At 51.3% G+C, this 12,897-nt stretch overlaps 1 protein-coding gene across 3 annotated transcripts; it reads right to left on the bottom strand.

The window, feature by feature from the left end:
• Positions 1–4,808: 4,808 nt before the first annotated feature.
• Positions 4,809–12,458, bottom strand: MYORG (myogenesis regulating glycosidase (putative)). 3 transcript variants are annotated; one of them, XM_037151618.2, is made up of 2 exons: positions 12,414–12,458; positions 4,809–8,592 (listed from the first exon to the last, which is right to left on the bottom strand). In XM_037151618.2, the coding sequence occupies exon 2, from the start codon at positions 8,470–8,472 to the stop codon at positions 6,328–6,330; it is 2,145 nt and encodes a 714-aa protein (XP_037007513.2). In that variant the 5' UTR covers positions 8,473–8,592; positions 12,414–12,458; the 3' UTR covers positions 4,809–6,327. The 3 variants fall into 3 exon arrangements, with proteins under 3 accessions (XP_037007513.2, XP_037007511.2, XP_037007514.2); XM_037151616.2 differs by lacking the exon at positions 12,414–12,458 and adding an exon at positions 12,179–12,313; XM_037151619.2 differs by lacking the exon at positions 12,414–12,458 and adding an exon at positions 10,265–10,339.
• Positions 12,459–12,897: the final 439 nt, after the last annotated feature.

The raw sequence follows: 12,897 nt of genomic DNA, 5'->3' as shown, positions 1-12,897 counted from the left end.
GTCGTTCCTCCAGGCTTCACAGAGTTTCCCATGAAAACACGGGTACTCTGGAGAAGGGGTAGACCATAAATTGTACTTAATGGCTTGATTTACGAGAAAAATTGACAGGGTGGGACTGGGCATGTTATGGGGAGTGGGTAAGGGTGGGAGAAAGGGAGACGGAGACTGGGATGAGGCAGGGGAGTAGGCTTTGTCGTCGTCACCACATTGCTGCTGTCCAGCTGGGCTTGGTCGAGAACTGTGGGGCTGAGGCCACAATTTCCCCTTCAGTTTGAGGCCCTCTAAGCTCCAGAGCATCCTTCTAGAAGCTTTCCCTAACAACCACCCATCCTATAAATACCATCCCATTCTTCCACCCGCCCCCAAAGAGGCCCCTCTTGGAATTCCACCTGTTCTTCTCACTGCCACCTCTACCACCCCAGGATGAAAAAGCATCTAATGGACTTATCACTACCAAGGTGGTCTTACGTTGCCCCCTCTTAGGGAAATTTAGCAGAGGCTCTGGAAAACCAAAATGCCCTCTTGATCCCCAAAAGCTGTACCTTACTCCCACAGTAGGCCTGTTTGCTGAATTGAAGGCCGGAAGAAATAAAGTTATAACAGTAGGGGTTTTTTAATGACAAAGAACTGTATTGATTGATTGATTTAAGAGAGAGAGGAAGGGAGTGAAAAAAAAAGACACTGATTTGTTGTTCCACTTAGTTAGGCACTCATTTGTTGCTTCTTGGATGTGCCCTGACAGGAGATCAAACCCACGACCTTGGAATAATGGGACGACACTGACTGAACTACCCAGCCAGGACCTAATGGTAGTTTTAATATATATATATATAATCTTTATTATGTTTTTTGCCATTACCATTTGGTCCCCCACCCCCAGCAATCACCACCCTGTCGTCCATGTCCATGAATCCTTGTTTTTTTTTGCTCAATCCCTCCACCCCCTAACCTCCCCTCGCCCCACTAATATAATGGTAGTTTTAATGGTAGAGTTTCTGTTGAAATACTTGTATGGGTATGGAACCCCAGCTGCGTCCCCCGTGTTTGGAAGTAGGGGCTGATTTCTCCACGGGTCCAAGCTGCGGCCAGTCTGTCTGCTTTTGTAGAGGAGGCCCCACCAGCCAGGTGGTGACGCTGTGCTATAGGTGCCGCAGGCACCCGTTCTCTCCCCTCCTCCCAACCTGTCCGCCCCTTCACTTCCCTCCCCACCCACTCCATCTCACACTCGGGATTGTGTAATAGGAAATTCCCAGCTGGGCTCTCTAGGAGGGGAAAGGTGGCTAGGAAGGTAAAAACAGCCCAAGGAAACAAAATACAGAGGCACAACCTCTTCCTGTTCTTCAGACTGGGAACTCCCAGGGACAGGGCCTCCTCCTTTCTTTTCATTTCTGCCCCAGCTTCACTCCCCGGCCAAACCCAGGGCTTGCCGCATAATGCCAAGAATTCTCCCCTCCCTTAATGGGTGAAGGGGGTTAAAAGGTCCAAACTTCCAGTTATAAAAATAAGACATAGCCACTACAGCATGGCTATGCTGTAGATAATGCATGTACAGCATGTACATGCTGTACATGTACAGCATGTACAGCATAGCCACTGTAGATAATACTGTATTGCATATCTGAAAGTAGCTTGAATGTTCTCATTACAAGAAAAAAAGATTTTCTTGTAACTGTGAATGGTGACGAATGTTAATTGGACTCACTGTGGTAATGTAATATACACACATATTGAATCATTATGTTGTATACCTGCTACTAATACAATGCTATGTCAATTATAGCTCAATTTAAAAAGCAGAGGAAGTCAGCCTGTTTTCCCTTTTATTCTATTAACATGGTGAAAAACATTGGGAAAAAAATTCTCCCCTCCTCTCAAGCTGCTGGAAAGATTCTAGGGCATAATGAAGTAAATGACTAGCCTTAAGATAAACACCAGGTTGTTCCTGGGGGGCTGGGCTGTGCCAGAGAGGGGAGGGTGTCAGAGAAGTCCCATTGAGTCAGACAATGTCAGGAAAGGAAATCGCCCAGTTGCCACTGTGGTTTTCTTCAGGCCCGGGTCTAGGCAGGCCGCCCTTTGCTGCGAGGGGCTGTGCAGCTATTCCCAGAACAGAAGGTAGTATTTCTTCAAGTGCTTTTCAAAATATGTTTATTTCTGTGTGTGTGTGTGTGTGAGCAGAACAGAAACAGAAGTACGAGGAGGATTCAGATCGTAGAGGCCTTGAACACCAGAGCCTGATTTTTTTCCTAAGTGAAATAATTAAATTTCAAAAGATTTTGTTGTTGACAGTGATAAGAGGGGAAGAGGGAGGGGGGTAACGTGGAAAAGAAGGGGAAGGATCAAATCAAGGAACAGGTATAAAGGACCTGTGGACAAAGACAGTGAGGGGAGGATTGAATGTGGGGGGCAGGGCAAGGGAGAGTAATGGGGGGAGAATGGGAACAACTGCAATTGAACAACAATAAAAAAAATTTCCTTGGATGCTATGTGGATTGGATTAAAAGGTCAAAAAGCAGAAACAGTTAGGAGGCCACTGCAGTGGTCCAGGCTAGAATCGATAAGGCCTGATGTGGAGCAGTGACCGAAAGTAGGGGATGGAGAGGTCAGTGCTGGCCTTGGGCTCGAGGAGGGGAAAGGGACTGGAAAGCTCAGTGGGGGGAGCCAGCAGAGGAAGACTTGCTCTGTAGCCAGCCAAGCTGAGAGACACTTTACCCACATCCGGGGAAACAAGGGCAAAGACCCTTTCAGAAAACCCACATCTTGGTTTTAGAGAAAGGGCTTGGCCAGGGTTCAGCTGATTCATATGGTATTGGAAGGGAAACTGAGGCAGACTCTGAGGGCACACAGGGCCACAGAATGAGGCCATTGGGCCACAGTCCTAGATTTCCTGCAGTGGCCACTCAGTCCCTTTCCATTACCTCTTGAGAAGCAGGGTTTCCATTCCTCTATATGAACACCCCCCCACCACCACCACCAGCTCAGGTCTAAAGGGGAAACCAGTGAGGGATTTTGGCCATTACAAAGCTGCTAAAATCTCCATGTAGGAAGGGCAGCCCTGACCCCAAACCAGAGGTTTGGAGAGAGAGAGAAATTTGGAATGCAAGACATATTGGTAGGGCTGGGGGAACTGGACAAGGCAGAAGGCAGCCAGAGTTCCTGGCATCCTGGAGAATAGGGGTAGAGGTACCTTCCAGCCTACTTCCTTCCCCTCCTTCTGTCTCCAAGACCCAGCTCTTTCTCACAGTTCTTGCCATTTCAGTTCCCACCCCCACCTCAAGTACTTGAACCTCTCTTTTTTGGTGTCTATGAGGGAAGGGAAAGTATTTTTTAGCCTAGAATCAGGTTCACTGGGTAGCAGCTTCAGAGACACACATTTCAGCTGGCTCCCCATCCTTGGAGGTATACAGGCCGGGGCAGAGCCATGCTGTTGGCGGGTAGGTGAACTCTAGGTGGGATGTCCTAGGCGTCTGGATGCAGAACATCAGGTACCAGTCAATGCTGGTTGCAAATCTCCTGTATGACTTCAGGCCAATGCCCTCCTCTTTTGGTGGTTCAGTTTTTCCATCTGTGGTTTTGTGATGGCAGGGGCCAAACTAGAAAACAGATCATGAAGCAAAGGCCAGTTTGCTAGAATTTGGCCAGACAAGGACACTCTCCCCTTTGGCCCCACCCCCATACAGGGACTGCTCCCAGGGCATGGTATGCCCTACCCCGCTGAGGCTGTAAATGTTGCTGCCTGCCCTCAGTGCCTTTCTAAAGGGTACTCCTCCTCCCTTCCAGGTTATTTTATCCCTCCCTTCTCAGCACACACTGCTTGGTCCGGGACTCTTCCAGAACTTTCTGCCACTATGGAAGTGTTCTATAATCTAAACTGTCCAATATGTTAGCCACTAGTCACATGTGGCTTTTGAACACTTGATATGTGGCTGGTACGCTCGAGGAACTGGGTTTTTAATTTTGTTTCATTTTAATTAATTTTAAAATTAAATTTGAGAAGCCACATGTGGCTAGCGGCTGCCATATTGGATGGCACAGGTTCTAGGTAGGACATTTCTTTGTTCTTTTTTTTATATAAGAGTTGATAGGAGCTACCATTCATTGAGCATTTACTCTTTGTCGATTTTTGCATAAGTGCTTTACAGACACATCTTAATGAACCCTAGATATTCCATTTTATTTTATTTTTCCTTAGGGGAGATCACAAAATTAGTCTCCAACTACCACGAATTTCCCACATTTGGAGGAATTGCAGAATCAGCATATCCGGGGTGCAATGGGTAAGCCTCTCCCCGGGAAAACCACCTTTATGATCATAGTATCTCCCCTGCCAGGTGAGCACTGACATTCCATTTAAAGATGAAGAAACCAAGGCTTAAGAGGTTGGGTAAACTGGCTTCAGGTGACATAGAAAGCTGGAGGACCATTCAAGCCATAGTCCTGCTCTTCAGCCATTTAGGGAACTTTCCAGGGCCCAGCCTGAGATGGGTGGGCACCAGGGCCCAGGGAGGCTCACCGTTGAATACCAGTTGATATGTGTTCTTGACAAAAGGGAGAAGAAAGCTAATTCCACTTACTTCCCATCTCCTGGGGACCCTGGAATCTTGTCTCCCAACATCCCCCCTTCAGATATGTCTTTTCTTGCCTTTCTCCTGGATCACAGTGTCCTTTTGATTACAAACTCAGGCCTCAGTGGGTGCTCTGTACAGAGGTTTGGAAAGAGGATGTCACATAGTTCCCATAGGAAGCCAGTTGGGCGAGGAGCCAGGGCCTGGAAAAATCCTTGTTTTTAAGCAAGAAAACAAGAAACAGTGTGTATTAGAGTAGCTACCTTTTATTGAGCACCTACTTGTGCCAGGCACTTTACATACACCTGTGCTTATAATTCCCACAACAACCTGGGAGGTAGGCATTATTATCACCACTTTGCGTAAGAGGAAATTGAGGCTCAGGGAAGTTAAACAGCTTGCTCAAGGTCACACAGCTTATTGATGACTGGTAGAATCAGCACTGGAGATGGGCAACTGTGAGTACCCTTAAACTTTCATTAGGCATTCTTCACACAGAGAAAATAGAGGGGTGGAGGGGTAGGCAAAGGGATGCATTTTCTAGGGCTGCAGGGCTGCTTCTGCTGTCCAAGCTGTGGAAGGAGGCTGAGCCCTGCCCTGTTTCTGACCGCTCTGCTCTGACAAGCCACTTCTCCAGACTCCACTGCAAAGTCAGAAAAAAAAAAAACAAACTCGCTCTGGCTGAGATTGTTCTTAGAAAGGGAAAATAGCTGATGTGAAAGACCTTACCCTGTATGTATATTTTCAGGTGGAGATGTACCTGTGTAGCTTGTGTGCTGAAGCACATCACCACCAGAATAAGGATGTCTCTTCCTTTTAGGCCACTACCCGGCCATGTGTGCAGGGAGTGAGGCAGCTAAGGAATCTTGAATGGGTATTTATTTTTTACCAAAATCCCAGGCACATCACCTGGCAGGAGGGCAAGTCAACAATCAAAGCCTCAGATCTGCTCCCTGCCCACTCTCTCCAGGCTTATCTAGTCTCAGGGGTGTAGTGTTCATTCTGCAGATCCAGGGACACGTGATGCCCCGCCCCTCACACACACACCCAGAAAGGTTCTTGGATTTAAGGCACCAAGTCTAACCTGCATGGTTTTGCGAGTCTCTGCCCACTGGACGGTGGCCCTGGCCCACAGCCAAGTGTGTATGTGTGCACAGGTGGGTTAGTGCAGTGTTAGGAGCCCATTCGCAAATGAGGGGCAGTGATGATGGCACTGTGCTGAATCAAGTCCTCCTGCTTCCTTGTCAGTTGGCCAAGTACCCCCCTCCCTTCTTGCCAGCTCAAGTGCCAATGCAGGGAACTCAGGGCCTGGCTTCCAATTCCAAAATGTACCTTCTTCTAAGTGTGGCAGGGGGCTATTTTGGGACCTTAAAGAGGATCAAGTGCCCACTTCAGAAGGACAAGATGGCCACTCAGGCCAGGATAAAGGGTGAGGGGGTTTTTGTGTGTGCTTTCAAAACCCAACCATGTATAACAGGAACTAACCTTTTTTCCTCTAAGCTCACTCACCCTCACCTCATGGAAAAGGTTTCCGGGGATGGAGTGAGTATGTAGGGAAGGGGGCTATTGGGTTTGTGCTTCACTGCCCCCTCTCCTGGCCCGACAGGGGCTGGGCAGAGCACATTTATGTCAGCACCCACACAGTGGGTGGTACAGAGGTAGGGACTCCCTGGGGATACACGGTGTGGTTGTATTTGATAGAGGGTGAAAGGCCGGCATGAAAGACTTGGGTTAGCACTGTGCGGTCCCTGGGTCCTGGGCTGGGTCAGGATGCCCAGATGAAGTAGGCTACCTCATCCAGGTCGACAGGATAATCTGTGAGCAGCACTGGTGTTTTGTCAAAAAGCTCGCCCTTATAGCTGCGCCACTTGCCCGCAGGCAGGTAGACGTCACGTTCCTGCTTGCCAGGCTCCAGTACCGGTGCCACCAGCAGCGTGTCCCCGATGAGGAACTGCGAGTCGATGCGGTGTGCTGTCTCATCGCCCGGCGCGATCCACCAAAGCGGGCGCACGATTGGGTCTCCAGTGTCGGTGACTTCACCGGCCAGCTCAAGCAACAGCGGTGCCACAAGCGAGGCTCTCAGTGCGGCGAACTTGTGCGCGATGGCCACCACTTCAGCGTCATATTGCCAGGGTGGGACTGAAAACTGCATAGCGGGCATGAAAGCGGCCACCTCCAGCCAGCGCACGTACAGCTCGCGCTCTGGCACATTGCCGCCGCCTGCTGTGCGCTCAGGCACCACATTGCCACCCACCATATCGGGCAGGATGAATGGGTAGCCCAGCATGCTGACAGTGAGCACGGCGGGGATGAGTGAGCGCAGTCCCAGATCGTGGCCCCACACCGAGTCACGGTCCACCAGGCGGAAGAAGCATGAGATATTCTGTGACTGGTAGCCCACGCGAACCTCAGCCAGTGAGAAGAAGGGAAGCGCCATCTCAGTATAACGCCGGCTCCATATGTTGGGGTCTGGCAGTGACCTGTAGGTGCTAAAGTCCCGTGGCAAATAGCTGACCTCGCCCGCATCGAACTTGAAGGAAGCCACCTCATAGCGCGAGCGCAGCCGCCGCAGGTGCCCCTGGAACCAGTCTCGGGCCTCAGGGCGCGTGAAGTCCAGCACCGCGCCGATGCCATTCCACCAGCGCACCAGCGCGGGCAGCCGGCCCGTGGGTTCACGCACGAACAGCTCTCGCTCCACACCCTCGCCAAAGGATGATGAATTGTAGTTAACGAATGGGTGCACCCAGAGCGTGACTTTAAATCCAGTGTCGCGCAGGTGGCGGAACATGTCACTGGCGTTGGGAAACTTGACCTCATCAAAGTCGAAGTCACCATAAGCAGGTGTGTACATGTCGTCGATTTCCAAGTGGCTGCTATTGAAGCGGTGCTGGCGGATCTCCTGGGCAAAACGCTGCACCTTGTCCTGGTCCACTGCGCGCCCGTACAGCACCCACGTGGACCAGATGGGGTCCCGGAAGGTCTCGGGTGCTGGCACCCTTGATGGCTTGTTGAAATAGCGCCGTACCATGTACTTGTGGATGGAGGTGACATCTGAGCCAACACACACACGGTAGCTGAGCTCTGGAGCTGCGGGGAGGCCGGCTGGTGGCTTGTAGGGTGTGTCATTGTAGCGTGCCTGCAGCCTCAGTGAGCGCTCTGTGCTGTTCCAGCCCAGGTGGAACGGCACTGAGTCGTTGACCTTGATGGCAGCCGCACGTGATGACAGCCAGTAGCGCTCCAGGATGCCTCCAAATGCTGCGTCGGAGGAGTAGACGTCGCTGGTGATGAAGGGCTGTGGCTCCTGCTGGCCTTCCAGCCGTATGGGCCAGTGCTGGGTCCTCATCTCAGCGCCGCCATACCAGTGCGCCCTCTCGTCTCCCAGGAACATGGCATGCTCCACAGCGCGGCCCGGTGCTGCCTCCTCCCAGCGCACACGGTAGCACATGACTGTGTCCTTGGGTCGCACAGTCTGGATGAAGAAGTGTAGTGGACGCCCATCTGCCGTTTGAGAGCAGCCCAGCAGGGCGCCGTTGCGGCTGCAGGAGTCAAGGTCCAGCGCACCCGAACGGAAGGCCAGGCGGAAGACCTGCTCACCTTTCTGGTTGCGGATAGAGAAGCCGCCAAGGTGGAGGTCCAGCAGCTCTGCGCGCAGACGTTCTGCCTTGCGTAGCGAGGTGCTGTAGTAGCACCAGGCCACCACTGCGGCTAACACCAGCAGCAGCCCCAGCGCCCCTGAGCCCAGCATCGGCTTCAGCTCTTTTGATGGCTTGGGCTTGACAGGCGAGAAGTTGTCAGGCAGGAAGGTATACATGGCTGTGGCTGAGGCAGCCTCGGGGCTCTCACGGCCTGTGTCGAGCCCAGGGCGTCGGCGGGGGTAGGCTTTGCTCTTCTCTGGAGGATTTTGGGGCATCAGCCCTCAGTTATGGAAGGAGCGAGCAGTGGGGCCACCTGACAGAGCCTGGTCTGCCAAAGTCTGGAAGGCGAAGACAGAGGCGGAACTGACCTTCTCATTCCATAATATCTCCATTTGCTGCAGCAAGAAAGAAGAGGTGTATATTTTGGGAAGGTGTATTCCGGGAATTAAGGGTTTGAGAAATGGCAAAGGTGAGGCTTAACAGGACAATTTGTGTCTTACCCTTTCTCAGGGGCCCTGCCTGATACTTGCCAAAATTAGTCAGGACTCTGAATGGGGAGGGGCAGGTGGCATGCATCCCATTTTTGTGGGGAAGAAACACCACCAGACAAGGTCGGGGAGCTGACCAGATCACAGAACGTGACACTTCCTGGGATCACACATGGGGGCAGTTCAAGCTGAAGAGAAGGGGAGGGATCTGGAGAGGACCTGGTATCCCAGAGATGTGGCCATGGTAGGGGTGCGGCATGCTTTAGTCGGCTCCTTGAGACCTTTAACGGCCTAGTAGGATGACTTTCCTTGTCCCCAGAAGGGGAGAGAAAAGAGGAAGGAGGAGCAGCTCAGGCATGGGATTTAAACAGAAGCCAGATTAAATCTGGAGATTAGATCTGTCCTAGGGCTTGGTTTGGAAGGAGGCAGGGTTGGGTTCAGACATTAGGGCTGGGGTTAGGAGCCTGGCTTAAGCACCATGGTGGCTTCTCATGCCCTGACTTTGTTCTTAAACTCCACCCTGTTTGCAGCTGTTGTTCATCAAGTCGCTTCCCTACCCACCTTCCCGCTCTGCTCCCAACACCACATCTGTGGGCCAGCTACTACCTGGTTTTGTCTCTGCCAATCGCCCACTATCCTGCCTCCCTTGCCCTGGTTTTGAACAGTCTCTTCTCTCCTATATTATTTCAACACTTCCCCTATAGACCTCCCTGCCCTCAACTTCCTTCCTGCAATGCCTTTTGCTTATAGCAACCATAGTGAACCTTCTAAAGAAGTTATCAGCCCTGGCTGGTGTAGCTCAGTGGATTGAGTGTGGGCACCAAAGGGTCACAGGTTTGATTCCCAGTCAGGGCACATGCCTGGGTCGCAGGCCAGGTCCCCAGTGAGAGCCGTGTAAGAGGCAACCACACATTGATGTTTCTCTCCCTCTCTTTCTCCCTCCCTTCCCCTCTCTCTAAAAATAAATAAATAAAGATCTCATGGAGGGTTAGCAATAGGGGAGTGGGAGGAGGAGAAGGGGGAGAAGGTACAGAAAATAAGTAGCATAGATGGTAGGTAGAAAATAGATAGGGGGGCAAGAAGAGTATGGGAAATATAGAATCTAAAGAACTTGAGACACATGGTCATAAACTAAAGGGGGGGATCGTGGGGGGCAGGGATGTGCAGGGTGGAGGGGAATGAAGGGGAGAATAGAACAACTGTAATGGCATAATCAATAAAATTAAAAAAAGAAATTGAAATAAATAAGTAAATAAATAAAACCTTAAAAAAGAAGTTATCAGACCACATCTCTTCCTAATTTAGAGAGCTTCTCAGGACTCCCATGATGAAGTTCAGAAGTGTAAGTTTTGCAGTTGAGCCAAAAGGCATGATGTGGTCTCATCTGTCTTTCTGATTCCATTTCCAGCCAGGCCTACCCTATAACGATCCAAGCTCATTTCTTCCCCACCCTAAATCCTTCAGGCCACCTGCCTTAGGAGATTTCAACCACCCACCGTAGGCCAACATCTCTCCCCAACCTATCAACTCTTTAGGGATCAGACCACCTCCCGCCGACACACACATATACATTACATACATATGCTCTCACATACTGCATGCTCAACATCCAAATTCGCCTGCAGGGAAACACAGATTTGTGGAAGGTGTGTGTTGCAATCTGCTGCTCAAGGCCACTGACCCTTCCTGATTTAGCCCTAAGGGCAGAGTCCAACAAAGAAATAGCCCTGGCCAGGTGCATACACAGACATACAAACTGCCAGCCAGGCAGCTGCGCCAGCTAGGGGGAAGGAGAGAAGGAGACTAGCAAACAGTAATTAGTCTCCTCCCAGATGCCAGTTTCTGTTTCTAAGTTCCCCGCAGTTTCCCAGTAGATGCCAGAACTGTTCAGGATCTTCACCTCCCCCAACTCTCCCATGAAGAGACTATTAAGAATGTCAGACGCAGATCAGAATTTTGATCCCAGATGTCAATATACAGCTCCTCATACTGCCCCTCCCCAAGTTGTTATCTCAGGGCTTCATTCTCTATTTCTCTGCCCCTCATTCCCAAAGCTGGTCAGTTCTGGCTGGTCTACTACAGCCTCTTAATTCTCTTCCTCTCAGCCCACATAGCTTAGTTTTCCAACTTCCCACACCAGTATGGACTCCCCTTCCTGTAGGTACAGTTCAGAAAAGTTCTCCTGGGAAACGCAGGCAGTAAGTAGCCTTATTAACAGACGACCTCAAGATAAACAGAACCCAAAGAAAGTCTTCGGTAGCCCATGCCAGAGTGGCTATACATTTACATTCATCCATTCAAGATAACCAAGGCCCCATTCTGGGCACTAAGGGAATAAGGAGAAAAGGTCCATATCTGAATAGGACCCCTCATTCTCAAAACTTTTATACCAGACCACCTCATGACCCTGGTAGCATGGAGAGGCTAAAGGGACCTCAGAAACCTTTTCCAACACTTAATTTCCGAGAATCTCAACTTTCTAGGATTCTGAGGTTCTTCGATGAAGGACAGTAGCCCACAGGCCTGAGCACCCACTCCATGCAGGCCTCATGCTGGTCTCCCAAATGCCACAGCATCCACCCGAAAAACAATGCCGAAAAGAAGGCATAGTTACAGGGTCTATTGTTCAAATGAGGGAACAGTGGCCCAACAGAAAAAGGAACTTGTTTGAAGTCACCTAAGTAGCAAGGTTGCCCGAATCCAAAAAGCCAACTTAACCCTCCATTAGCCTAAGTTTTAGGAGGTGGGAGATAATAGTCTGACGGGCTGTCTGAACGAAGCAGAGGAAAGGAGCTTTATGGTCAAGAGGCTGGGACAGGCTTCCATTAAGTGGGTGTGGCCATGGTAAGGCCTGTTTGCTCAAGGGTTGGCACCGCCGCTTGCTCCAGGAAGGATTGAGTGTGGGAAAGGGACAACTTTAATAGCATCTGGTACCCGGGCTGTGTGGGAAGAACAGTGGTTCCCGTGTTAACGGTGGTGCTACAGACTCCTGTAATCTGCCTCCTCTGCCATCAGACTAGCCACAGGCTAATGAAGGCCAGTGGGGTCAGCCCTAGCCAAACCTCTCCCCACTTGACACTCAACCTCATTCTTGGCTGCCAACCCCTAGTCGGGTATGAGGGGGAGGTCCCGGACCGGCCCAGTTGAGGGGAGGCCATTCTAAGCTAAGTGGTTTATCGAACACAGTTCCCAGGAGAATGTGCGGAAATGTCAAAGGCAACTCGATCCAGTCCATTTCCCTGCTCAGCGGAGGGATCTGAGGGAATCGAGTGACTGCGCCTACAGCCTGTAATACTCCACCCCAACCCGAGGGCCCGCCCAACAGCTACTAAGTCCAAAGGGACAAACTGAGGTCAAGGGGCCTGTCTCCCAATGGAAACCACGGCCACTCAGGTGTTCAGGCTCTCCCCACCCACTCAGCGGTTAGGAGAGAAAGTTAAGAATGTTTGCTCCCACAGAAACCTCCCAAGGTTCTCCTCCTGGGCTCACTCACGGCAGTGACCCCAGAAGTGGCGGAGAAGGTAGGCTCCTGCAGACGTCCAAGCTAGCCGGAGTTGAGCTGCAGCGGCGCGGCGCAGAGAGCTGCCCAGCTGCCGACAGCTGAGGCCCCGCCCTCTGGCCGTCACGCCCCGGTTTTTTGCTCTGGCCCGGAGCCTCCGAGTACGGCCCCGCCTCTGGCACCTCCCACATTGTCCTAAGGACTTGAGGCCCTTCCCCTTGGCCCCCACCTTTCCTCTACTGCTCAGTGCCAAGCTCCGGGCAACTCAGGCAAGCCGCAAGCACTGTGCCTCCCAGCTCCGCCCCCGCTTTGAGCCCTCTGGGGCGTTGCCCACCCGCTTGTGGGCGGGGCTCTTCTCCCAGCCTGCTGGGAAATGTAGTTTTGGAGGAAGGAACATATGTACAAGTTAGAGTTCTTGCTCCACCAGGCTAAATTTGAGATGAGTATGAGAAGGAACGAGACGTAGGGTAAAGGGGCAGAGCTGGCCCCTTGGGATTCCTTCTCATCCAGATTTGGACAGGTGGAGGCCCTCTTGGTATAACACTCTCTTCACTAGGTCTTCCATATGGAAAAAAGTTTCCCATATTGCAAAGGGTATCGGAATACCGGGAGACTCTCAGCGGTTCAGTGAAGAGCAGATCCAATCAAGGACCCCACTGAAGTATCTTGGTTTCACCAGAGGGGAGGTTCCCACCAGTTCAGAACGGCAGCAG

The sequence above is a fragment of the Artibeus jamaicensis genome, unplaced genomic scaffold (genome assembly GCF_021234435.1).
Source record: "Artibeus jamaicensis isolate MK-2021 breed Jamaican fruit bat unplaced genomic scaffold, CSHL_Jam_final scaffold_1964, whole genome shotgun sequence".
In the NCBI taxonomy this organism is placed as follows: Eukaryota; Metazoa; Chordata; class Mammalia; order Chiroptera; family Phyllostomidae; genus Artibeus; species Artibeus jamaicensis.
This window is presented reverse-complemented; position numbering and strand designations above follow the sequence as displayed.

What these genes read in the sequence shown, in the direction of transcription:
- MYORG (XM_037151618.2), bottom strand. Translation starts at nt 8,472, where the DNA reads ATGCCCCAAAATCCTCCAGAGAAGAGCAAAGCCTACCCCCGCCGACGC.